General features: G+C 55.6%; 2 protein-coding genes, 1 long non-coding RNA gene and 1 pseudogene across 4 annotated transcripts; all 4 read left to right on the top strand.

The window, feature by feature from the left end:
• The first annotated feature begins 1,885 nt into the window (after positions 1 to 1,885).
• On the top strand, positions 1,886 to 5,289 carry LOC136789630 (pneumococcal serine-rich repeat protein-like). Of its 2 annotated transcripts, XM_066989934.1 has the most exons (4): positions 1,886 to 2,754; positions 3,640 to 4,396; positions 4,570 to 4,717; positions 4,851 to 5,288. In XM_066989934.1, the coding sequence occupies exons 1-4, from the start codon at positions 1,916 to 1,918 to the stop codon at positions 4,967 to 4,969; spliced, it is 1,863 nt and encodes a 620-aa protein (XP_066846035.1). In that variant the 5' UTR covers positions 1,886 to 1,915; the 3' UTR covers positions 4,970 to 5,288. The 2 variants fall into 2 exon arrangements, with proteins under 2 accessions (XP_066846035.1, XP_066846034.1); XM_066989933.1 differs by having other exon boundaries at positions 1,887 to 4,396; positions 4,851 to 5,289.
• A 4,209-nt stretch (positions 5,290 to 9,498) lies between these two features.
• On the top strand, positions 9,499 to 11,811 carry LOC136789632 (dynein light chain 1, cytoplasmic-like; annotated as a pseudogene).
• A 152-nt stretch (positions 11,812 to 11,963) lies between these two features.
• On the top strand, positions 11,964 to 12,900 carry LOC136789634 (uncharacterized). Its single transcript, XR_010828444.1, has 3 exons — positions 11,964 to 12,347; positions 12,521 to 12,668; positions 12,803 to 12,900. It is a non-coding gene; the product is annotated as an uncharacterized lncRNA (long non-coding RNA).
• A 1,979-nt stretch (positions 12,901 to 14,879) lies between these two features.
• On the top strand, positions 14,880 to 23,723 carry LOC136789629 (microtubule-associated protein futsch-like). The gene is made up of 5 exons (XM_066989932.1): positions 14,880 to 16,572; positions 18,604 to 19,606; positions 20,192 to 22,687; positions 22,861 to 23,008; positions 23,143 to 23,723. The coding sequence occupies exons 2-5, from the start codon at positions 19,406 to 19,408 to the stop codon at positions 23,259 to 23,261; spliced, it is 2,964 nt and encodes a 987-aa protein (XP_066846033.1). The 5' UTR covers positions 14,880 to 16,572; positions 18,604 to 19,405; the 3' UTR covers positions 23,262 to 23,723.
• Positions 23,724 to 26,487: the final 2,764 nt, after the last annotated feature.

The following is a 26,487-nucleotide window of genomic DNA, read 5'->3' as shown; positions in this document are numbered from 1 at the left end:
CACGTAGTGGGCACCACCAATCGACACTTGGATAAAACACACTTCCTTTTCGATCTGTCATGCGCTTCGTTCATCTCCGGCCGTTCCCCTCACGGAGAATACAGAACCACGGATCGGAACTCCGCGCTCGCTTCGCAGCGATGCTGCGTCTCACTCCCACAGCACAATCACGCGATCACGCAGAGAGGCCCCTTAAACTTCTCATTCATGCTACAAGGATATATCACTTAGAAAAATAACCAGACTATTTTGTATCGTCTCTGGCCGAGTTGCTCGAGGAGTCACTCACTTCACAACAATACTTTGGCTCAAACACATACACATATACTTCCTTGCTGGTGCAGCTACTGCTGCCTCCGGTGCAATATTAGGATTAGAGGGAGCATAACTTGATTCCTCCTCTGAAAAAGGAGTCTTATTGTTTACATATAAACTTAAAGCCGGAATTTCCATCAGACCCGCATTGTGGCCAAAATAGTGAAGTTCCTTTTAATGGCTTTTCAGGCCAGACAATTAGACAATATCTAACCATTGCTTTTTTTTTTTTTTTCTTTTTCCCTAGTTTTTGGGTTGTTTTTCCAATTCCTTTTATTTCTCCCCAAAGGACTGCCTTTACGCACAATTCCGAGGATTCTGCTTCTGAAGATCTCCAAGGATGGAGACTCTACAACCCCTCTGGGCAACCAGTTCCAGGAAATACAACCTGTTCCAGCAGCAGAGCGTACAGGAGCAGCGCCAGGTGAGGCTCAGGGAGCGAGACAGGGACAGCAGCGTGACGGGACGGCATGGAGAGCACCAGGATGAGGAGAACGGTTCTGGAGCAAGCCGGCCAGCTGGCCCTGAGCACCTCCGGCCTGGACGCAGTTATTCCCAAACCTGGGGTTTCTCCATGAAGAGCCGACCCCCAGGACAGCCAAAGCCCACAGGGCCCTGGCATTTCTGTGCCCAGAGGCACAAAGAGCAGCGTTGCCTAATTCAACCTGGCTGTCCGCAACCAGGAGCTGCCTCCATCGTCCCTCCATGCGGACAGGCTGCCAGTGCGGTCGTGCCCAGAGAGCGTGCGTCACACTGGCAGCTGCCACACGGAGTCGGGAGCCCCAGGAGGGTTCGGAAGAACATCTTTGGCAGCCCTGGCAGCCTCCGACGAGCAGGCAGCAATTCAGGCGGAGACAGGCAGGGCATTACCCTGGCAAGCCGAGCCCCGCTGTGCGTGGTCCCCTGCCAGGGCATGAATGGGGCCACTGCAGGGCAGCTCACAGGAGCACCATTAGGGGGCCGTGGAGGGGAATGGCAGAAATGACCAAAGTAACCCGGCCTTTCTCCTCAGTTTCTCTTGCAGATGGAGAAGCTGCAAGTCACGAAGACACTGCCACACAGTGGGGTGCGGCAGGAAGAGAGAATCCGTCTGCCAGCCGTGCCGCCTTTCCCAAGGCAGGCAGCGACTCAGGCAGCAGCACCCAAGCAAGTGCCTGCAGCACAGACGTCATCATCTGAAAGGGTCACTTGCAAGCTGCCCCCTCTACAAGCAACAGCCTCTTCATCTTCAGCTGCAGGAAGGGCAAAGGCATTGGGCACAGAGGCCCACAGCCACCAAGAGCTTCTGCCACCTCTTCCGTGCATCTCTGGTGAGAGGGACAAGGCAGTGAGGGCAGAGAGCCGGGAACGTGGCCCACACAGCCCTGTGGCCCCTGACGAGGACATGGAGTACACAGTACGGTCCTTCGTCTCCACAGTCATAAGAAACGCTCTAGCCTGCAACGAGGGAGCCAACAGCAAAGCAAGGCTTTCTCCCTCAGGCAGAGGTCCCGGGACCAAAGGCTACAGAACACCATCTCTCACCACAGCAGTGCCCCAAAATGGGAAGAAGAAGAGTCAGCACTCGCCCAAAAGCAGCCCTGCAGCCCCTGCCAAAGAAATGGAAGACCCAGTAAAGGTCTTTGTCTCCACTGCCATTAGCAATGCCGTAGCCCGGAACCAGGGAGCCATGAGCGAGGCAAGGCTTTCTCCTTTGGACAGACGTCCCAGGAGCGAAGGCCGCATAACACCACCACTCCTCACAGCAGTGCCGCAGAATTGGAAGAAGAGTCAGCACCGTGCCAAAAACAGCCCTGCAGCCTCTGCCGAGGACATGGAACACCCAGTAAAGGCCTTCGTCTCCAGTGTCATTAGCAAGGCTATAGCCTGCAACGAGGGAGCCATGAGGGAGGCAGAGCTTCCTCCCTTGTGCAGAGGTCCCAGGAGCAAAGGCCACAGAACACCACCTCTCCTAACAGCAGCGCCCCAGAATTTGAAGGAGAGTCGGCAGGCTGCCCCACACTGCCCCACAGACTCTTTCACGGCACTGCGGGACACAGCACAGTCCCTTGTGTCTGAAGTCCTGGCAAAGACAATGGCTGAAAGGTGGGAACACGGCCCACGGCCTGCAGAACTGGAGGACCTGGCACACACGGGGTGCACAGCGACATCAACAAGAGCAGTCCAGGTCCAGACAGACATGGACAGCAGGTGGACCACTGCTCTGCCAGGGCGCCATCACCAGGCACGTTCAGGAAAAGCGGCTGCTGGCAGAGCCCCTGCACCAGCAAGCCCAGACAGGGCTGAGAAGCAAGGGCAGCAGGGACAGATACACATCAAACCCAGGCAGTGGAGCGGCAAGGATGAGACAAGCCAGGGCCGGGGCAGGAAGGAAAGTGGTCCTGTGGGTTCGGATGAAGAGGAAGAGATTGTCATCTTCAACTCCTGGATCAACCCCAGGTTCCCCAGCCTCTTTGAGGACCCACAGGCCTTTCCCCAGGAAGAGGGCAGCTCACCCAGGAGCGCGGACAGGGAGGCTGCAGCACAAGAAGCAGAACCCCCAACAAGTGTCTCTCTTGGCTCATTGGACAATGAAACATCGCCTGCTTCCCTGGCAGAGAGGCACGGCACGCCTCTCACCGCAACACAACCGTCAGAGAGCAGGCCAGCAAGTTGTCCATCAGCCCCTGCTTTTGAAGACGAGGGCTACAGAGCGCCTCCCCAGACACGTGGGGCTCAAGAGTCAAAGCCATCAGCCTGCCCCACTCCCATCGAGCACAGCACTGCAGTGATGGTTGAAAGCCAGGGACGTGCCCAACATGCCTCCAGTGCCTGTGATGAAGATCTGCATGAAACAGCCCGGACCCTGGTTTCCGCAGTCCTAAGACAAGCTGTAGCCATGAGCCGGGGAGCCACGAGCAAGGCACCAACTGCTCCCTTGGCCACAGGACCCAGGGTTCCTCCTCCCACTGCAGAGCCTGCAGACTCTGCATCCTCAGCATCTGCCTTGGCTGGAGCACTGGGGGACCTGGCACACACGGGGTGCACAGTGACAGCAACAAGATCAGCCGGGGTCCAGACAGACGCGGAGAGCAGGTGGACCACTGCTCTGCCAGGGCCTGATCCCTGGGTATGTGCAGGAACCATGGCTGCAAGTAGAGACCCTGCACAAGCTAGCCCAAACAGGAGTGAGAAGCAAGGGCAGCAGAGACAGATACACATCAAACCCAGGCAGGGGAGCAGCAAGGATGAGACAAGCCAGGGCCAGGGCAGGAAGGAAAGTGGTCCTGTGGGTTCGGATGAAGAGGAAGAGATTGTCATCTTCAAGTCCTGGATCAACCCCAGGTTCCCCAGCCTCTTCCAGGACCCACAGGCCTTTCCCCAGGAAGAGGGCAGCTCAGCCAGCAGCGTGGACAGGGAGGCTGCAGCAGAAGCAGCAGAACCCCCAACAAGCGCCTCTCTTGGCTCACTGGAACCCACGGACACTGCGCCATCAGCTGCTCCCCTGGCTGAAGGTCCAGGGGAAGAGAGGCACAGCACGCCTCTCACTGAAACAGTACCGGCGGAGAGCAGGCCGGCAAGTCCTCCATCAGCCCCTGCTTTGGAAGACGAGGGGAACAGAGCGCCTCCCCTGACATGCCGGGTTCCAGAGTCAAAGCCATCAGCCTGTCCCACTCCCATCGAGCACAGCACTGCAGTGATGGTTGAGAGCCAGGGACGTGCCCAACACGCCTCCAGTGCCTGTGATGAAGATCTGCATGAAACAGCCCGGATCATCGTGTCTGCAGTCCTACGCCATGCTGTAGCCATGAGCCAGGGAGCCACGAGCAAGGCACCAACTGCTCCCTCGGCCACAGGACCCAGCGTGCCTCCTCCCACAGCAGAGCCTGTAGACTGTACATCCTCGGCCTCTGCCTTGGCTGGAGGTGCTGTAGGGGAAGCCACGGAAGCCCCTCTCACTGCAGCAGCGGCGCCACAAGAAGAAGTGGCTTCTCCTGTGACTGCAGATCTTCTCAGGGAGGACATCACAGATCTCAGTCCAGCAGCAGCTGATGAAGCAGGAGCAGCAGCTACTCCCTTGGCTATGGTTCTGGGGCACCAGGTAAGCACAGCACGAGTGGTGGGCACCGGGCACCGAGGGCAGCCAGAGGCAGAAGTAGCACGTGGGGTGTGCGTGCTGGGGAGCTGTCTGCTGCTCTCCATTTCCAGACGCCCCAGGCACAAGGGCTGACATCCCTCTCATCACCTGCTTGTGCTCTTGCTCTCCCCATGCAGGTTGCCGCCGAGCAGGGAGGCCAAGCGCAGTCCTCCTCCTGCACCAAAGACATGCCAGCGGATGAGCCAGCAACGTCCCAGGCACAAGCACTGTCCCAGGGTCTGTTGGCCGGGCCTGTTCAGCGCAGCGAGCAGCACCAAGGACTAGGTAGGTTGGCAGCACCACGCGCCGGGGGGCTGGCTGGTCCTGGGCCACCCCTCCCTGGGAAAGGCCTTGAAGGGGGGAAAGGCTTGCCCAGTCCCCGCTCAGGCCCTAACCTACACCTCTCTGTCCCCCACAGGCATCCTTGACCTCGCACAAGCCCCAGCGTGCCAGCCACGGCCCTCCCGCCTCAGGAGGGCACTTCGGGCTCTGTGCAGGGCTTTCTGCTGCAGCTGCATCGCAGGACAGCGAGAGTAGCGGCGCCCGGCTGCCAGCACCAGGACGGCGCTCGGAGGTGGCAGCTGGCCCTCAGGAAGCTTTGCAGTGCCCACAGAAGCATCACTGGGAGGCACAGGACAGCGCCCCAGGAAGTCAGATGCCCCACCACATCCTGCCCCCAGCCTCAGCTCAGCTGCGGCTGCTTTCTGCTGTGAATAAAAGCTCAGGCAGACTTTTGCCTCCAATGCTCCTCTCTGTGCCGTTGATCTCAGGAGAAAGAGTGATGCAGGCCATGCCAACCTGGCACCCTGGGCCTCTCACAGTCATGGAATTATAGGATCATGGAATCGCTTAGGTTGGAAAACACCTCGAAGACCATCACAATCCAACCGTTATCCTAGCACCGCCGAGTCTACCACTGAACCATGTCCCTAGGCACCAGATTCACATGGCTTTCGAATACCTCCAGGGATGGTGACTCATTTACTTCCCTGGGCAGCCTGTTCCAATTCTTCACAACCCTTCAATTCAAGACATTTTTCCTAGTATCCACCTAAACCTCCCCCGGTGCCACTTTTTCCTCTTCTCCTATTGCCTGTTGCTTGGGAGAAGAGACTGACCCACATGGCACTACAACCTTCTCTGAGGTCCTTGTACAGAGCGATAAGGTCCCCCCCGAGCCTCCTCTTCTCTAGGCTACGTAACCCCAGCTCCCTCAACACTCCTCACACGACTTGCTCCCTGGACCCTTCACCGGCTTCCTTGCCCTTGTTTGGACACTCTCCAGCACCTCCCCGTCCTTCTTGCAGCTAGGGGCCCAAAACTGAACATGGTATTCATGGTGCGGCCTCACCAGAGCTGAGTACAGGGGGAGAATCACTTCCCTTGTCCTACTGTGGCCTCCCTGGCCACACTATTTCTGGTACAAGCCAGGACGTACCACATCCTGGTACGGCCTTCTTTGCCACCTCAGCACACCGCTGCCTCATACTCATCTGGCTATCGACCAGTACCCCCACAGTCCTTTCCGACAGGCAGCTTTGCAGCCACTCTTCCCTCAGCCTGTGGCACTGCATGGGCTTGTTGTGCCCTGGGGGAAAAAATCTTAATATTTTTTTCAGACAGAGTCTTCTGTGAAGCTATACAATGCACAATTGCAACAGCAGGACTATGGTGAGCAGGAGCGCCCAGCAAAAGTATATCATAACCTTATATTCCCTAGTACCTGATGCTTGATTCCTCCCCTGTTTCCTCATTGACTGAGCACTACAGCTTCACAAACTACGCGATGCTTACTACTATACCATATATGTACAATTTTATCTGACCAACCTTTAATTTCTCCTGTTCCTTTTTTTTTTCTTCATCTCTCATGACTAGAGGGCCTGTGATTTTTGTTTTTACTCATTTTCAACTGCTTGTCTTGTTTATCTTAGTTATCCTTATTTTGGGACAGCGGGACCCTCCCCTTATCTGCTTAACGTACAACCCACTGCTACGCCGTGCTGTAGCCATAAGCCTGGGAGCCAAGAGCAAAGCACAAACTGCTCCCTCGGCCACAGGGCACAGGGTGATTCCTCTAACAGCAGAGCCTGTATAATGTGAATCTTCAGCATCTGCTTTAGCTGGAGGTCCTGTGGGGGAGACCAACAAAGGCCCTCTCACAGCAGAAGCAGCACCAGGAGAAGGAGACGTGGATTCTCCCTGAGCTGCTGACCCTGTGGGAGAAGCCAGTGAAGCCGCTCTTGCTCAAGCAGCAGCACCAGAGGAAGAAGAAGTGGCTTCTCCCTGGGCTGGAGGCCCTGTTTGGGAAGCCAGCGAAGCCACTCTCGCTGCAAGGTTTCCTTCAGTACGAAGTAAAAGAAAGGCCACTTGGGTCTAGAAGCCGCCCGCCATCACTGACAGCCAGGCTGGGGACAGCCCAAGGCCTCAGCCACCTTGTGGCTCGGGGGGAAAACAGAACTTCAAAATGGCCGCCAGTGCTGACAGGGAATGTATCGGGAGCCGCCCTGTCAGGAAGAGGCATTTCTCTCTCTGTTCACTGAGGCAGCATCTCTCTTGTAGGGCCACCAGTGAGCAGGTGAAAGAAGAAAGAAGCAATGTACTGTCTACAGCAGAGCCTGTAGACTGTACACCGTCAGCCTCTGCCTTGGCTGCAGGCCCTGTGGGGGAGACCAATGAAGCCCCTCTCAGTGCAGAAGCAGCACCACGAGAAGGAGAAGCGGCTTCTCCCTGGGCTGGACAACCTGTGGAGGAAGCCAGTGAAGCCCCTCTTGGTCCAGCAGCAGCACCATTAAATACCATTTAGTTCTGGAGTACTATTTTTGGCAAGCTTGTTACCTCCTCTTGTAGTGCCTGCACTGCATGCAGAGTGTTATTTTCTAGTTGCACAATGAGTGAAATTCCCTGTTTCCGTTTACTAGAGGATTATCTGGAGTCCTCTTAATTCTGCGTGCGGTCTCAAGGGGGCTTTGGCATTGTGGGTCTTCAATAATAGGAACATTTGGAATTATTGCCCCCAGGCTGCAAGCTCCCTTCCAGCCAAGGGGCAACACCTTCCTGGATGTATTGCCGCATAGCCAGTACCACCCCTTGCCATTCGGGACAGGCCATCCGGTTACAGGATTCTCATGTTGTATCTGCTGTACAAAAACTTCTAAACTGTTACTTAGATAACGCTCCTGCCTTCCTCTTTGTCACACTCAAAATGGTTAAGAACAAAATAGGATTACAAGATACGCCACCGGGCCCATGTAGTGGGCACCACCAATCGACACTTGGATAAAATAGCACTTCCTTTTCGATCTGTCATGCGCTTCGTTCATCTCCGGCCGTTCCCCTCACGGAGAATACAGAACCACGGATAGGAACTCCGCGCTCGCTTCGCAGCGATGCTGCCTCTCACTCCCACAGCACAATCACGCGATCACGCAGAGAGGCCCCTTAAACTTCTCATTCATGCTACAAGGATATATCACTTAGAAAAATAACCAGACTATTTTGTATCGTCTCTGGCCGAGTTGCTCGAGGAGTCACTCACTTCACAACAATACTTTGGCTCAAACACATACACATATACTTCCTTGCTGGTGCAGCTACTGCTGCCTCCGGTGCAATATTAGGATTAGAGGGAGCATAACTTGATTCCTCCTCCGAAAAAGGAGTCTTATTGTTTACATATAAACTTAAAGCCGGAATTTCCATCAGACCCGCATTGTGGCCAAAATAGTGAAGTTCCTTTTAATGGCTTTTCAGGCCAGACAATTGGACAATACCTAACCATTGCTGGTTTTTTTTTTTTTTTCCGCTAGTTTTTGGGTTGTTTTTCCAATTCCTTTTCTTTCTCCCCAAAGGACTGCCTTTACGCACAATTCCGAGGATTCTGCTTCTGAAGATCTCCAAGGATGGAGACTCCACAACCCCTCTGGGCAACCAGTTCCAGCAAATACAACCTGTTCCAGCAGCAGAGCGTACAGGAGCAGCGCCAGGTGAGGCTCAGGGACCGAGACAGGGACAGCAGCGTGACGGGACGGCATGGAGAGCACCAGGATGAGGAGAACGGTTCTGGAGCAAGCCGGCCAGCTGGCCCTGAGCACCTCCGGCCTGGACGCAGTTATTCCCAAACCTGGGGTTTCTCCATGAAGAGCCGACCCCCAGGACAGCCAAAGCCCACAGGGCCCTGGCATTTCTGTGCCCAGAGGCACAAAGAGCAGCGTGGCCTAATTCAACCTGGCTGTCCGCAACCAGGAGCTGCCTCCATCATCCCTCCATGCGGACAGGCTGCCAGTGCGGTCGTGCCCAGAGAGCGTGTGTCACACTGGCAGCTGCCACACGGAGTCGGGAGCCCCAGGAAGGTTCGGAAGAACATCTTTGGCAGCCCTGGCAGCCTCCGACGAGCAGGCAGCACTTGCAGGAGGAGACAGGAAGGGCATTACCCTGGCAAGCCGAGCCCCGCTGTGCGTGGTCAGCTGCCAGGGCATGAATGGGGCCACTGCAGGGCAGCTCACAAAAGCACTTCTACAGGGACGTGGAGAGGAATGGCAGAAATGACCAAAGTAACTTGGCCTTTCCCCTCGATTCTCTTGCAGATGGAGAAGCTGCGAGTCACGAAGACACTGCCACACAGTGGTGTGCGGCAGGAGGAGATAATCCATCTGCCAGCCATGCCGCCTTTCCCAAGGCAGGCAGCGACTCAGGCAGCAGCAGCCAAGCAAGTGCCTGCAGCACAGACGTCGTCATCTGAAAGGGTCACTTGCAAGCTGCCCCCTCTACAAGCAACAGCCTCTTCATCTTCAGCTGCAGGAAGGGCAAAGGCGTTGGGCACAGAGGCCCACAGCCACCAAGAGCTTCTGCCACCTCTTCCGTGCATCTCTGGTGACAGGGACAAGGCAGTGAGGGCAGTGAGGGATGTGGGCTCAGGGGCAGACGCCTGCCCCTGCAGGGGACAAGGCAAACCCAGAGCCCAAAACCAAACCCAGAGATACTGCATCCCCAACTTTCCAGTCCCTGGAAAGCAAATACCCCTAAACTGGAGCGGTGGCGGCGCGAGCGAAGCCCCTGAGGCAACCATGAGTGTCTGAAAAGTACTCATCAAGAATGCGGACATGTCAGAAGAGGTGCAGCAAGATGCTGTGGATTGTGCCACTCAGGCCTTGGAGAAGCATATCAAGAAGGACATTGCTGTGCACATCAGGAAGGAATTTGACAAGAAATACAATCCCACCCAATACTGCATTACAGGAAGAAACTGTGTCAGCTCTGTGACTCATGATACCAAGCACTTCGTCTACTTCTACCTTAGCCAAGTTGCTATTCTTTTCAAGTCTGGTTAGAACCATGGACTCCTACTGACACTTGCATCTGGTTACAGGACTTTGCTGGCTCCTATGACTGGTTACTTCAGCCTTCCTGAGGAAACAAACCTTGGTCTTCAAGGGCAATGGAAGGGATTATGCTATAGAAGAAGGTGTTACATTGTGGATATAAAAAGGAAAAATACCAAAAAAAAAGTCTTCCTTGTATTTATTTTTTTTTGTCTTAAAGGCTTCATCTTTGCTAGTAGAGCTGTTGGAGGAGTTTGGTCTTTAAGAGTTCTCTAGCCATCTACAGTGTTGCCTCATTTCTGCTTGTGCTATGTGAGTATTGACAGTGTTTTGATCTTCCTGTTCCAAACATCTCCTATTTCTATTTTCTTGTATTGCTGGATATAATAAAAAACACGGCTATGCTGTCACAAAGCCTGAGCTGTTTCTTTTTCTGCTGATGCCTCTTGGAAATTTGATTTGGAAAATAAATGCCAAGCCCCAATTTAAAATTTTAAAATTAAAAAATTTGGATCCATACAAGTCCATGTGTCTGGATGGGATTCATCCCAGAGTGCTTAGAGAGCTGGCTGACATCATCGTGGGACCTCTCTCAATTATTTTTCAATGGTCTTGGGAATCTGGAGAGGTCCCAGTAGACTGGAAGCTGGCAAATGTTGCACCAATTTTCAAGAAGGGCAAGAAAGAAGACTCTGGTAATTACAGGCCTGTCAGTCTCACGTGAGTGCCTGGTAAAATTACGGAGAAGATTATCCTTGAGGTTATTGAAGCGCACCTGGGGGACAATGCGGTCATTTGTCCCAGCCAACATGGGTTCACAAGGGCTAGGTCCTGTTTAACAAATCTGATTTCCTTTTTAACAATTTTGATTTCCACGGGCTGGCACGGCCCACCGATCCCAGGCTGCCAAGCCCAACGTGCAGCCGCCAAGCAGGCGCCAGCTGCCAGAGGCTGCAGGAAGGTTCCAGAAGCAGCGGCAGCGCCCCGGGCAGGGGCAGCCACGAGTGCAGGAGCTGCTCGTGGGATGTGGGCTCAGGGGCAGACGCCTGCCCCTGCAGGGGACAAGGCCCACCCAGAGCCTGCCCACCGGCATGGGCCTGCCCAGACATCCTGGGGGGAAGCCCTGGCCACAGCCAGTGATCTGGGGGGATGCAGAAGCCCCTCACAAATGATGATGAAAAACAGGGCCCACAAAGTGAGAGGCCATGTCACTTACAATGGAACCCTGCAGTACTTGGAGAAAAGAGGCACTGTCTCTCCAGACAGCAGGTTTCCTTCAGCACAAAGAAAAAGAAAGGCCTCTTGGGTCTAGATGCCGCCCGCCATCACTGACAGCCAGGCTGGGGACAGCCCAAGGCCTCAGCCAGCTTGTGGCACAGGGGGAAACCAGAAGTGCAAAATGGCCGCCAGGGCTGTCAGAGGATGGGTCGGGACACAGCATAGTCCCTCGTGTCTAAAGTCCTGGCGAGGACGATGGTGAAAGCTGGCAAGACGGCCAATAACGGCAGCCCTGGGGGACCTGGCACACACCGGGTGCACAGTGACACCAACAAGAGCAGTCGAGGTCCAGACAGTCATGGACAGCAGGTGGACCGCTGCTTTGCCAGGGCCTGATCCCAAGGAATGACACAGGAACAACGGCTGCCGGCAGAGCCCCTGTCCCGGCTAGCCAAGACAGGGTTGGGAAGCAAGGGCAAAAGAGACAGCTAAACATCAAACCCAGGCAGGGGACGGGAAAGGATGGGACAAGCCAAAGCTGGGGCAGGAAAGAAAGGAATCCTGTGAGATGGTATGAAGATGAAGAGATCATCATCCTCAACTTCTGGATCAACCCCAGGTTCCCCAGCCTCTTCCAGGACCCACAGGCCTTTCCCCAGGAAGAGGGCAGCTCAGCCAGCAGCGTGGACAGGGAGGCTGCAGCAGAAGCAGCAGAACCCCCAACAAGCGCCTCTCTTGGCTCACTGGAACCCACGGACACTGCGCCATCAGCTGCTCCCCTGGCAGAAGGTCCAGGGGAAGAGAGGCACAGCACGCCTCTCACTGAAACAGTACCGGCGGAGAGCAGGCCGGCAAGTCCTCCATCAGCCCCTGCTTTGGAAGACGAGGGGAACAGAGCGCCTCCCCTGACATGCCGGGTTCCAGAGTCAAAGCCATCAGCCTGTCCCACTCCCATCGAGCACAGCACTGCAGTGATGGTTGAGAGCCAGGGACGTGCCCAACACGCCTCCAGTGCCTGTGATGAAGATCTGCATGAAACAGCCCGGATCATCGTGTCTGCAGTCCTACGCCATGCTGTAGCCATGAGCCAGGGAGCCACGAGCAAGGCACCAACTGCTCCCTCGGCCACAGGACCCAGCGTGCCTCCTCCCACAGCAGAGCCTGTAGACTGTACATCCTCGGCCTCTGCCTTGGCTGGAGGTGCTGTAGGGGAAGCCACGGAAGCCCCTCTCACTGCAGCAGCGGCGCCACAAGAAGAAGTGGCTTCTCCTGTGACTGCAGATCTTCTCAGGGAGGACATCACAGATCTCAGTCCAGCAGCAGCTGATGAAGCAGGAGCAGCAGCTACTCCCTTGGCTATGGTTCCGGGGCACCAGGTAAGCACAGCACGAGTGGTGGGCACCGGGCACCGAGGGCAGCCAGAGGCAGAAGTAGCACGTGGGGCGTGCGTGCTGGGGAGCTGTCTGCTGCTCTCCATTTCCAGACGCCCCAGGCACAAGGGCTGACATCCCTCTCATCACCTGCTTGTGCTCTTGCTCTCCCCATGCAGGTTGCCGCCGAGCAGGGAGGCCAAGCGCAGTCCTCCTCCTGCACCAAAGACATGCCAGCGGATGAGCCAGCAACGTCCCAGGCACAAGCACTGTCCCAGGGTCTGTTGGCCGGGCCTGTTCAGCGCAGCGAGCAGCACCAAGGACTAGGTAGGTTGGCAGCACCACGCGCCGGGGGGCTGGCTGGTCCTGGGCCACCCCTCCCGGGGAAAGGCCTTGAAGGGGGGGAAAGGCTTGCCCAGTCCCCGCTCAGGCCCTAACCTACACCTCTCTGTCCCCCACAGGCATCCTTGACCTCGCACAAGCCCCAGCGCGCCAGCCACGGCCCTCCCGCCTCAGGAGGGCACTTCGGGCTCTGCGCAGGGCTTTCTGCTGCAGCTGCATCGCAGGACAGCGAGAGTAGCGGCGCCCGGCTGCCAGCACCAGGACGGCGCTCGGAGGTGGCAGCTGGCCCTCAGGAAGCTTTGCAGTGCCCACAGAAGCATCACTGGGAGGCACAGGACAGCGCCCCAGGAATTCAGATGCCCCACCACATCCTGCCCCCAGCCTCAGCTCAGCTGCGGCTGCTTTCTGCTGTGAATAAAAGCTCAGGCAGACTTTTGCCTCCAATGCTCCTCTCTGTGCCGTTGATCTCAGGAGAAAGAGTGATGCAGGCCATGCCAACCTGGCACCCTGGGCCTGTCACAGTCATGGAATTACAGGATCATGGAATCGCTTAGGTTGGAAAACACCTCAGAGATCATCACCTCCAACCGTTATCCTAGCACCGCCGAGTCTACCACTGAACCATGTCCCTAGGCACCAGATTCACATGGCTTTCGAATACCTCCAGGGATAGTGACTCAACTACTTGCCTGGGCAGCCTGTTCAAATGCTTCACAACCCTGTCATTGAAGAAATTTTGCCTAGTATCCACCTAAACCTCCCCCGGCGCCACTTTTTCCTCTTCTCCTATCGCCTGCTGCCTGGGAGAAGGGACTGACCCCCGTCGCACTACAACCTTCTCTGAGGTCCTTGTACAGAGCGATAAGGTCTCCCCCCAGCCTCCTTTCCTCTAGGCTACATAACCCCAGCTCCCTCAACACTCCTCACACGACTTGCTCCCTAGGCCCTTCAGCTGCTTCTTTGCCCTTCTTTGGACAGGCCCCAGGACCTCCCCGTCCTTCTTGGAGTGACGGCCCCAAAGCTGAGCAGGGTATTCACAGTGCGGCCTCACCAGAGCTGAGTACAGGGGGAGAATTAGGTTCACAAACTACGTGATGCTTACTACTATACCATGTATGTACAATTTTATTTGACCAACCTTTAATTTCTCCTGATCCCTTTTCTTTTTTTTTTCATCTCTCATGAATGGAGGGCCTGTGATTTTTGTTTTTACTGATTTTGCACTGCTTGTCCTGTTTTTCTTAGCTATCCTCCTCATTTTGTGACTGTGGGACGTTCCCCTTATCTGTTTAACGTACTTCACCTGCTATGCTACTGCCATGCCTGCACAATCACTTTTGAAAATGCAAGGTTAGTGGAATTTTCCAATGCAAAAACCTGACGTGCTGTCAGCAGCCTGTAAGCTCTCCTGACGTGCTGTCAGCAGCCTGCAAGCACACAAGAGGAGGAAGTGCTGCAACAGCTGTTGCTCACCAACCAGCTGCCCGGCAAGGAAAAGGCAGTCAGTAGGACATGTGTCAGGACACTTTTCCTGCCGATGTGGCCAAATTCACATAAGAAAGAATCAGGAAAAGTTTCTTTCTTATGTGGGACTCCGTGAAGACAGGCAAAGTTCTCCGAGAGCTGAAAGGTGGGCTTCTTTCCATGGAGGAGCTCAAAGCCCCCCATGGGCAGCCCCAGTTTAATAAGGAAGGAGGCACCCAGCCCAGGTACTAAGACACGCTGAAAAGCAAGAAAGGAGGAACAGTATTTAAGCATTTCTGGGACTGGAAATCCCGTGTGGGACTTCTCCAATAAAGAAGATGGGCCCTTGTGCTTTGGCCACTGCTCATGGGAAGGTGCCAGGTGGCGTCACTCTGGAGAGCCCTGGAGATGGCCTCAATGTCTGGGAGTTTCCCAGCTCCCTTCTTGTTGCCATCTAAAGAAGATCTGGGCTAGTAAGAGCAGAGCCAACACCCTCAGCCCAGGAAAATCCCTCCACGGGGTTCCCAACTAATAGGGAAAGCCTTGAGAACCGGCTCCAACTACATGCTGGCCTGCCCAATCAGGCCATAGGCAACGCACAAGCGCCAGGAGGTACGGATCCCGTCCTTCTGCTGGAGCTGGGCTTTTTTGTGCATAATGCCAGAGCAGCAACAGGCCCCTGGCACATCTGCAGTTTGCAGGCTACCGCTGGGGTGTTACTTCTGCTTGAGGAGGCGTTCTGTGGGGTGGCAGCTCCTGGAAGGAGCAGGGTATGAGGGAAGGACGAGGCTGCAAAGCCCATCTTGTTCAGTGCGAACTGCCTGTGCATGTGGTGGGATATTGCATCCCCAACTGTCCCAGTGCCTGGAAAGCAAATCCCCCAAATCCCCCTTCAGCTGTGCCCTGGGGTCGGCAACAAGGCCGCCAATGCCGTGCTGCAGGCTGGCACGGCCCGCAGATCCCAGGCTGCCAAGCCCAACGTGCAGCCGCCAAGCAGGCGCCAGCTGCCAGAGGCTGCAGGAAGGTTCCAGAAGCAGCGGCAGCGCCCCGGGCAGGGGCAGCCACGAGTGCAGGAGCTGCTCGTGGGATGTGGGCTCAGGGGCAGACGCCTGCCCCTGCAGGGGACAAGGCCCACCCAGAGCCTGCCCACCGGCATGGGCCTGCCCAGACATCCTGGGGGGAAGCCCTGGCCACAGCCAGTGATCCGGGGGGATGCAGAAGCCCCTCACAAATGATGCGAAAAACGGGGCCCACAAGTGAGAGGCCATGTCACTTACAATGGAACCCTGCAGTACTTGGAGAAAAGAGGCACTGTCTCTCCAGACAGCAGGTTTCCTTCAGCACAAAGAAAAAGAAAGGCCTCTTGGGTCTAGATGCCGCCCGCCATCACTGACAGCCAGGCTGGGGACAGCCCAAGGCCTCAGCCAGCTTGTGGCACAGGGGGAAACCAGAAGTGCAAAATGGCCGCCAGGGCTGTCAGAGGATGGGTCGGGAGCTGCCCAAGGTTAGTGGAATTAGTTGGGATCTTATCAATGTTTATAAATACCTGAAGCATGGCAGACAGAGGCATTTGGCCAACCTCTTTTCAGTGGTTTGTGGGGACAGGACAAGGGGTAACGGCCACAAGATGGAGCCCAGGAAGTTCCGCATCAACATGCAAAAGGACTTCTTCACGGTGAGGGTGACGGAGCACTGAAACAGGCTGCCCAGGGAGGTTGTGGAGTGTCCTTCTCTGGAGATATTCAAGGCCCGTCTGGACACCTACCTGGGCAGCCTGCTCTAAGGAACCTGCTTTGGCAGGGCGGTTGGACGCGATGATCTCTCGAGGTCCCTCCCAACCCCAACAATTCTGTGATTCTGTGAAATTTCCACTGCAAAAACACCTGCCACTGCAAAAACACAACTTTGGTTCTCACAATTCCCCCCTCTTCTTTTCTCACTCCTGTTGTTGTTTCTGCACTTCTACACATCCTCCATCCTTGAGTTTTTCCAACATTAGGGCACAATATTTTTCTTCCCAAGTCAGGGGGATGACAGATATGCAATGCCTTTATCATTGTAATACCAACAATACCGCCCTGTGGGGGAGGCCAGCAAAGCCCCTCTCACTGCAGCAGCAGCACCAAAGGAAGAACGAAAAGAAGTGGCTTCTCCTTTGGCTGGAGGCCCTGCGTGCGAAGTCAGCAAAGACCCTCTCACTCCAGGAGCAACGGCACAAGAAGGAGAAGCGGCTTCTCCCTGGGCTGGACAACCTGTGGAGGAAGCCAGTGAAGCCCCTCTTGGTCCAGCAGCAGCACCAGACGAAGAAGAAGTGGCTTCTCCTTTGAGTGCAGAGCCTCTCAGGGAGGACAGCACCGATCTTCTCAGCCCCGCAGCAGCTGAGGAAACAGGAGCAGTGGCTTCTCCCTTGGTTCCTGGGCGCCAGGTAAGCACAGCGTGCGTGGTGGGCACGAGGCCCTCAGGGAGCTTTGCAGCACCCACAGAAGCATCACAGGGAGGCACAGGACAGCGTCCCAGTGGGAGAAAAATCTCAATATTTTTTTAGTCAGGGTCTTCTGTAAAGCTATTTTATTCACGATTGCAATGGCGGGCCTCCTGCGAGCAGGAACGCGCACTGAAAGTATACCATAACCTTATATTCCCTATTACCCGACACCTGACTTCTCCCCTGTTTCCTCATGGGCTGAGTACTACGGGTTTACAACTACTTACGCCTTTCTATACCATATATGTACAATTTTATTTGACCAGCCTTTCATTTCTCCTTTTCCTTTCCTTCATCTCTCGTGACTAGAGGGCCCGTGATTTATTTTTTTTTCTACTAATTTTGTGCAGCTCATCCTGTTTGTCTTAGCTACCCTCCTTATTTTGGGACAGCGGGACCTTCCCTTTATCTGCCTAATGTACTTCCCACTGCTTTGCTACTGCCATGCCTGCACAATCTCTTGTGAATATGCAAGGTTAGTGGAATTTTCCCATGCAAAAACACCTGCCGCTGCAAAAACACAACTTTGTTTCTCACAATGCCCCCCTCTTCTTTTCTTACTCCTCTTGCTGTTTCTGCACTTCTTCACATCCCCCACTCTTCTCTTTTTCCAACATTACGGCCCAATATTTTTCTTCCGATGTCACGGGGGATGACAGATTCGCAGTGCCATTATCTTTAGAATTCCAACAAATAGCTGTTTGAGCCAATTCCATTCAGGTAACCGCAAAAGTCACTTCCTCCCAAATGTTTCTAAATCCCCAGGAAGTGTCATCTTGAGCCGCTCTGTGTAGGATTTGTTTCCTTCCCAAATATTTTTGAGATCAGTCAAATTCGCCCCTTTTGATCTACAGACATACAACAACTAGCATTAATTACAATACACGCTCTCCTGTGAGGCTAAAAATAAATCAAATACCATTTGGTTCTGGAGTACTATTTTTGGCAAGCTTGTTACCTCCTCTTGTAGTGCCTGCACTGCATGCAGAGTGTTATTTTCTAGTTGCACAATGAGTGAAATTCCCTGTTTCCGTTTACTAGAGGATTATCTGGAGTCCTCTTAATTCTGCGTGCGGTCTCAAGGGGGCTTTGGCATTGTGGGTCTTCAATAATAGGAACATTTGGAATTATTGCCCCCAGGCTGCAAGCTTCCTTCCAGCCAAGGGGCAACACCTTCCTGGATGTATTGCCGCATAGCCAGTACCACCCCTTGCCATTCGGGACAGGCCATCCGGTTACAGGATTCTCATGTTGTATCTGCTGTACAAAAACTTCTAAACTGTTACTTAGATAACGCTCCTGCCTTCCTCTTTGTCACACTCAAAATGGTTAAGAACAAAATAGGATTACAAGATACGCCACCGGGCCCACGTAGTGGCCACCACCAATCGACACTTGGATAAAACAGCACTTCCTTTTCGATCTGTCATGCGCTTCGTTCATCTCCGGCCGTTCCCCTCACGGAGAATAACGAACCACGGATCGGAACTCCGCGCTCGCTTCGCAGCGATGCTGCGTCTCACTCCCACAGCACAATCACGCAATCACGCAGAGAGGCCCCTTAAACTTCTCATTCATGCTACAAGGATATATCACTTAGAACAATAACCAGACTATTTTGTTTTGTCTCTGGCCGAGTTGCTCGAGGAGTCACTCACTTCACAACAATACTTTGGCTCAAACACATACACATATACTTCTTTGCTGGTGCAGCTACTGCTGCCTCCGGTGCAATATTAGGATTAGAGGGAGCATAACTTGATTCCTCCTCCGAAAAAGGAGTCTTATTGTTTACATATAAACTTAAAGCCGGAATTTTCATCAGACCTGTATTGCGGCCAAAATAGTGAAGTTCCTTTTAATGGCTTTTCAGGCCAGACAATTGGACAATACCTAACCATTGCTGTTTTTTTTTTTTTTTTCCGCTAGTTTTTGGGTTGTTTTTCCAATTCCTTTTCTTTCTCCCCAAAGGACTGCCTTTACGCACAATTCCGAGGATTCTGCTTCTGAAGATCTCCAAGGATGGAGACTCCACAACCCCTCTCTGGGCAACCTGTTCCAGCAAAGACACCGTTGTGTTACCAACACTGTTTCAGCCACAACTCTGAAGCATAGGACCTGCTTCAGCAGCCAGAGAAGCTGCGGGCTAAACACCAGCATGGCACAGCTGTGGCTCTGCCGCTGAAAGCTTCTCCACGGCTTGTTCTGAAAGCAACGAGCAGGGAATCTTCCCGCGGCTGCCCAGGGCTTTCCTCTCGCAGCCCCGCCAGAGCCCGCCTCAAGCAACCTCTCCGCCAGCTCCACCGGCTCCGCTACCTGGTGCCCGCCTTCTCTGGGAGTCCTTCACAGTGCCTAGAGCCACAGGGCTCTGGCTGCCCGGACACGGGAGGATTCCCTGCTAATGCTCCTGCTCAAACTGCACTGCCAGGGCTGCCTGATGGGTGTCCAAGCTCGAGCGCGGTCTCTGCTGATGTGTGGGGAGTCAGGCAAAGAGCCAGGAAGCTTACCCAGATGACCGAGCAGAGCATCTCCCGGCAGAGCAGGTAACGCGCAGCTGATGGGAGCAGTTAGGGAGCTAAGCTGACTCCCCTGAGAAATCCTGACCTGGGGCTGAGCCGGGGGCACTGGCTGGAAGGAGCCTGAGGTGCCTGCCAATCCAGACCTTGCTGGGGCCGTGTGAGACGGTGTCCCTGGGGTGTCCGCCGACCACCGGGGCTTTGTGATGCGTGGGCGGTGGCGTACCCAAAGGCCATTGTGACACGGAGGGGTACCCATGGCAACGGTGTCCCTTATAAGGCCCGAGCCCCGGGCTGCCCACTCACTCTCAGGAGAGCAGCTCTGCCAGGAGGCAGCAGCTCCCCTGGGTGCCCGTTGGAGTTCTCGGTCAGAGGACCTGGAGCGTACCATGGAGCAGCAGAATAAGGATCACTCCCAGCCCGCTGAAGGGCAGCAGAGCGTACAGGAGCAGCGCCAGGTGAGGCTCAGGGACCAAGACAGGGACAGCAGCGTGACGGGACGGCACGGAGAGCACCAGGATGGGAACGGTGCTGGAGCAAGCTGGCCAGCTGGCCCTGAACACCTCCAGCCCGGACACAGTTATTCCCAAACCTGGGGTTTCTCCATGAAGAGCCGACCCCCAGGACAGCCAAAGCCCATGTGGCCCTGGCATTTCTGTGCCCAGAGGCACAAAGAGCAGCGTGGCCTAATTCAACCTGGCTGTCCGCAACCAGGAGCTGCCTCCATCGTCCCTCCATGCGGACAGGCTGCCAGTGCGGTCGTGCCCAGAGAGCGTGCGTCACACTGGCAGCTGCCACACGGAGTCGGGAGCCCCAGGAGGGTTCGGAAGAACATCTTTGGCAGCCCTGGCAGCCTCCGACGAGCAGGCAGCAATTCAGGCGGAGACAGGCAGGGCATTACCCTGGCAAGCCGAGCCCCGCTGTGCGTGGTCCCCTGCCAGGGCATGAATGGGGCCACTGCAGGGCAGCTCACAGGAGCACCATTAGGGGGCCATGGAGGGGAATGGCAGAAATGACCAAAGTAACCCGGCCTTTCTCCTCAGTTTCTCTTGCAGATGGAGAAGCTGCAAGTCACGAAGACACTGCCACACAGTGGGGTGCGGCAGGAAGAGAGAATCCGTCTGCCAGCCGTGCCGCCTTTCCCAAGGCAGGCAGCGACTCAGGCAGCAGCAGCCAAGCAAGTGCCTGCAGCACAGACATCGTCATCTGAAAGGGTCACTTGCAAGCTGCCCCCTCTACAAGCAACAGCCTCTTCATCTTCAGTTGGAGGAAGGGCAAAGGCGTTGGGCACAGAGGCCTACAGCCACCAAGAGCTTCTGCCACCTCTTCCGTGCATCTCTGGTGACAGGGACAAGGCAGTGAGGGCAGAGAGCCGGGAACGTGGCCCACACAGCCCTGTGGCCCCTGACGAGGACATGGAGTACACAGTACGGTCCTTCGTCTCCACAGTCATAAGAAACGCTCTAGCCTGCAACGAGGGAGCCAACAGCAAAGCAAGGCTTTCTCCCTCAGGCAGACGTCCCGGGACCAAAGGCTACAGAACACCATCTCTCACCACAGCAGTGCCCCAAAATGGGAAGAAGAAGAGTCAGCACTCGCCCAAAAGCAGCCCTGCAGCCCCTGCCGAAGAAATGGAAGACCCAGTAAAGGTCTTTGTCTCCACTGCCATTAGCAACGCCGTAGCCCGGAACCAGGGAGCCATGAGCGAGGCAAGGCTTTCTCCTTTGGACAGACGTCCCAGGAGCGAAGGCCGCATAACACCACCACTCCTCACAGCAGTGCCGCAGAATTGGAAGAAGAGTCAGCACCGTGCCAAAAACAGCCCTGCAGCCTCTGCCGAGGACATGGAACACCCAGTAAAGGCCTTCGTCTCCAGTGTCATTAGCAAGGCTATAGCCTGCAACGAGGGAGCCATGAGGGAGGCAGAGCTTCCTCCCTTGTGCAGAGGTCCCAGGAGCAAAGGCCACAGAACACCACCTCTCCTAACAGCAGCGCCCCAGGATTTGAAGGAGAGTCGGCAGGCTGCCCCACACTGCCCCACAGACTCTTTCACGGCACTGCGGGACACAGCACAGTCCCTTGTGTCTGAAGTCCTGGCAAAGACAATGGCTGAAAGCTGGGAACACGGCCAACGGCCTGCAGAACTGGAGGACCTGGCACACACGGGGTGCACAGCGACATCAACAAGAGCAGTCCAGGTCCAGACAGACATGGACAGCAGGTGGACCACTGCTCTGCCAGGGCGCCATCACCAGGCACGTTCAGGAAAAGCGGCTGCTGGCAGAGCCCCTGCACCAGCAAGCCCAGACGGGGCTGAGAAGCAAGGGCAGCAGAGACAGATACACATCAAACCCAGGCAGGGGAGCGGCAAGGATGAGAAAAGCCAGGGCCGGGGCAGGAAGGAAAGTGGTCCTGTGGGTTCGGATGAAGAGGAAGAGATTGTCATCTTCAACTCCTGGATCAACCCCAGGTTCCCCAGCCTCTTCCAGGACCCACAGGCCTTTCCCCAGGAAGAGGGCAGCTCAGCCAGGAGCGCGGACAGGGAGGCTGCAGCACAAGAAGCAGAACCCCCAACAAGTGCCTCACTTGGCTCATTGGACACTGAAACATCGCCTGCTTGCCTGGCAGAGAGGCACGGCACGCCTCTCACCGCAACACAACCGTCAGAGAGCAGGCCAGCAAGTTGTCCATCAGCCCCTGCTTTTGAAGACAAGGGCTACAGAGCGCCTCCCCAGACACGTGGGGAAGAGATTGTCATCTTCAACTCCTGGATCAACCCCAGGTTCCCCAGCCTCTTCCAGGACCCACAGGCCTTTCCCCAGGAAGAGGGCAGCTCAGCTAGCAGCGTGGACAGGGAGGCTGCAGCAGAAGCAGCAGAACCCCCAACAAGCGCCTCTCTTGGCTCACTGGAACCCACGGACACTGCGCCATCAGCTGCTCGCCTGGCAGAAGGTCCAGGGGAAGAGAGGCACAGCACGCCTCTCACTGAAACATTACCGGCGGAGAGCAGGCCGGCAAGTCCTCCATCAGCCCCTGCTTTGGAAGACGAGGGGAACAGAGCGCCTCCCCTGACATGCCGGGTTCCAGAGTCAAAGCCATCAGCCTGTCCCACTCCCATCGAGCACAGCACTGCAGTGATGGTTGAGAGCCAGGGACGTGCCCAACACGCCTCCAGTGCCTGTGATGAAGATCTGCATGAAACAGCCCGGATCATCGTGTCTGCAGTCCTACGCCATGCTGTAGCCATGAGCCAGGGAGCCACGAGCAAGGCACCAACTGCTCCCTCGGCCACAGGACCCAGCGTGCCTCCTCCCACAGCAGAGCCTGTAGACTGTACATCCTCGGCCTCTGCCTTGGCTGGAGGTGCTGTAGGGGAAGCCACGGAAGCCCCTCTCACTGCAGCAGCGGCGCCACAAGAAGAAGTGGCTTCTCCTGTGACTGCAGATCTTCTCAGGGAGGACATCACAGATCTCAGTCCAGCAGCAGCTGATGAAGCAGGAGCAGCAGCTACTCCCTTGGCTATGGTTCCGGGGCACCAGGTAAGCACAGCACGAGTGGTGGGCACCGGGCACCGAGGGCAGCCAGAGGCAGAAGTAGCACGTGGGGCGTGCGTGCTGGGGAGCTGTCTGCTGCTCTCCATTTCCAGACGCCCCAGGCACAAGGGCTGACATCCCTCTCATCACCTGCTTGTGCTCTTGCTCTCCCCATGCAGGTTGCCGCCGAGCAGGGAGGCCAAGCGCAGTCCTCCTCCTGCACCAAAGACATGCCAGCGGATGAGCCAGCAACGTCCCAGGCACAAGCACTGTCCCAGGGTCTGTTGGCCGGGCCTGTTCAGCGCAGCGAGCAGCACCAAGGACTAGGTAGGTTGGCAGCACCACGCGCCGGGGGGCTGGCTGGTCCTGGGCCACCCCTCCCGGGGAAAGGCCTTGAAGGGGGGGAAAGGCTTGCCCAGCCCCCGCTCAGGCCCTAACCTACACCTCTCTGTCCCCCACAGGCATCCTTGACCTCGCACAAGCCCCAGCGCGCCAGCCACGGCCCTCCCGCCTCAGGAGGGCACTTCGGGCTCTGCGCAGGGCTTTCTGCTGCAGCTGCATCGCAGGACAGCGAGAGTAGCGGCGCCCGGCTGCCAGCACCAGGACGGCGCTCGGAGGTGGCAGCTGGCCCTCAGGAAGCTTTGCAGTGCCCACAGAAGCATCACTGGGAGGCACAGGACAGCGCCCCAGGAATTCAGATGCCCCACCACATCCTGCCCCCAGCCTCAGCTCAGCTGCGGCTGCTTTCTGCTGTGAATAAAAGCTCAGGCAGACTTTTGCCCCCAATGCTCCTCTCTGTGTCGTTGATCTCAGGAGAAAGAGTGGTGCAGGCCATGCCAACCTGGCACCCTGGGCCTGTCACAGTCATGGAATTACAGGATCATGGAATCGCTTAGGTTGGAAAACACCTCAGAGATCATCACCTCCAACCGTTATCCTAGCACCGCCGAGTCTACCACTGAACCATGTCCCTAGGCACCAGATTTAGACGGCTTTCGAATACCTCCGGGGATAGTGACTCAACTACTTCCCTGGGCAGCCTGTTCCAATTCTTCACAACCCTTCAATTCAAGACATTTTGCCTAGTACCCACCTAAACCTCCCCCTGTGCCACTTTTTCCTCTTCTCCTATCGCCTGTTGCTTGGGAGAAGAGACTGACCCGCACGGCACTACAACCTTCTCTGAGGTCCTTGTACAGAGCGATAAGGTCCCCCCCGAGCCTCCTTTTCTCTAGGCTACGTAACCCCAGCTCCCTCAACACTCCTCACACGACTTGCTCCCTAAACCCTTCACCGGCTTCCTTGCCCTTGTTTGGACACTCTCCAGCACCTCCCCGTCCTTCTTGCAGCTAGGGGCCCAAAACTGAACACGGTATTCATGGTGCGGCCTCACCAGAGCTGAGTACAGGGGGAGGATCACTTCCCTTGTCCTACTGTGGCCTCCCTGGCCACACTATTTCTGGTACACGACAGGATGTACCAGATCCTGGTACGGCCTTCTTTGCCACCTCAGCACACCGCTGCCTCATACTCATCTGGCTATCGACCAGTACCCCCACAGTCCCTTCCGACAGGCAGCTTTGCAGCCACTCTTCCCTCAGCCTGTGGCGCTGCATGGGCTTGTTGTGCCCTGTGAGAAAAATCTTAATATTTTTTTCAGACAGAGTCTTCTGTGAAGCTATACAATACACAATTGCAACAGCAGGACTATGGTGAGCAGGAGCGCCCAGCAAAAGTATATCATAACCTTATATTCCCTAGTACCTGATGCTTGATTCCTCCCCTGTTTCCTCATTGACTGAGCACTACAGCTTCACAAACTACGCGATGCTTACTACTATACCATATATGTACAATTTTATCTGACCAACCTTTAATTTCTCCTGTTCCTTTTTTTTTTTTCTTCATCTCTCATGACTAGAGGGCCTGTGATTTTTGTTTTTACTCATTTTCAACTGCTTGTCTTGTTTATCTTAGTTATCCTTATTTTGGGACAGCGGGACCCTCCCCTTATCTGCTTAACGTACAACCCACTGCTACGCCGTGCTGTAGCCATAAGCCTGGGAGCCAAGAGCAAAGCACAAACTGCTCCCTCGGCCACAGGGCACAGGGTGATTCCTCTAACAGCAGAGCCTGTATAATGTGAATCTTCAGCATCTGCTTTAGCTGGAGGTCCTGTGGGGGAGACCAACAAAGGCCCTCTCACAGCAGAAGCAGCACCAGGAGAAGGAGAAGTGGATTCTCTCTGGGCTGCTGACCCTGTGGGAGAAGCCAGTGAAGCCGCTCTTGCTCAAGCAGCAGCACCAGACGAAGAAGAATTCGCTTCTCCCTGGGCTGGAGGCCCTGTGGGGCAACAAGGCTGCCAATGCCGTGCTGCAGGCTGGCACGGCCCGCACATCCCAGGCTGCCAAGCCCAACGTGCGGCCGCCAAGCAGGCGCCAGCTGCCAGAGGCTGCAGGAAGGTTCCAGAAGCAGCGGCAGCGCCCCGGGCAGGGGCAGCCACGAGTGCAGGAGCTGCTCGTGGGATGTGGGCTCAGGGGCAGACGCCTGCCCCTGCAGGGGACAAGGCCCACCCAGAGCCTGCCCACTGGCATGGGCCTGCCCAGACATCCTGGGGGGAAGCCCTGGCCACAGCCAGTGATCTGGGGGGATGCAGAAGCCCCTCACAAATGATGCGAAAAACGGGGCCCACAAAGTGAGAGGCCATGTCACTTACAATGGAACCCTGCAGTACTTGGAGAAAAGAGGCACTGTCTCTCCAGACAGCAGGTTTCCTTCAGCACAAAGAAAAAGAAAGGCCTCTTGGGTCTAGATGCTGCCCGCCATCACTGACGGCCAGGCTGGGGACAGCCCAAGGCCTCAGCCAGCTTGTGGCACAGGGGAAACCAGAAGTGCAAAATGGCCGCCAGGGCTGTCAGAGCTGCCGGTCGGGAGCTGCCCAAGGTTAGTGGAATTAGTTGGGATCTTATCAATGTTTATAAATACCTGAAGCGTGGCAGACAGAGGCATTTGGCCAACCTCTTTTCAGTGGTTTGTGGGGACAGGACAAGGCGTAATGGCCACAAGATGGAGCCCAGGAAGTTCCGCACCAACATGCTAAAGGACTTCTTCACGGTGAGGGTGACGGAGCACTGAAACAGGCTGCCCAGGGAGGTTGTGGAGTGTCCTTCTCTGGAGATATTCAAGGCCCGTCTGGACACCTACCTGGGCAGCCTGCTCTAAGGAACCTGCTTTGGCAGGGCGGTTGGACGCGATGATCTCTCGAGGTCCCTCCCAACCCCAACAATTCTGTGATTCTGTGAAATTTCCACTGCAAAAACACCTGCCACTGCAAAAACACAACTTTGGTTCTCACAATTCCCCCCTCTTCTTTTCTCACTCCTATTGTTGTTTCTGCACTTCTACACATCCTCCATCCTTGAGTTTTTCCAACATTAGGGCACAATATTTTTCTTCCCAAGTCAGGGGGATGACAGATATGCAATGCCTTTATCATTTTAATACCAACAATACCGCCCTGTGGGGGAGGCCAGCAAAGCCCCTCTCACTGCAGCAGCAGCACCAAAGGAAGAACGAAAAGAAGTGGCTTCTCCTTTGGCTGGAGGCCCTGCGTGCGAAGTCAGCAAAGACCCTCTCGCTCCAGGAGCAACGGCACAAGAAGGAGAAGCGGCTTCTCCCTGGGCTGGACAACCTGTGGAGGAAGCCAGTGAAGCCCCTCTTGGTCCAGCAGCAGCACCAGACGAAGAAGAAGTGGCTTCTCCTTTGAGTGCAGAGCCTCTCAGGGAGGACAGCGCCGATCTTCTCAG

This window comes from Anser cygnoides, chromosome 1 (genome assembly GCF_040182565.1).
Source record: "Anser cygnoides isolate HZ-2024a breed goose chromosome 1, Taihu_goose_T2T_genome, whole genome shotgun sequence".
NCBI lineage: Eukaryota > Metazoa > Chordata > Aves > Anseriformes > Anatidae > Anser > Anser cygnoides.
The sequence above is the reverse complement of the archived record's forward strand: the minus strand, read 5'-3'. Positions and strand labels throughout refer to the sequence as shown.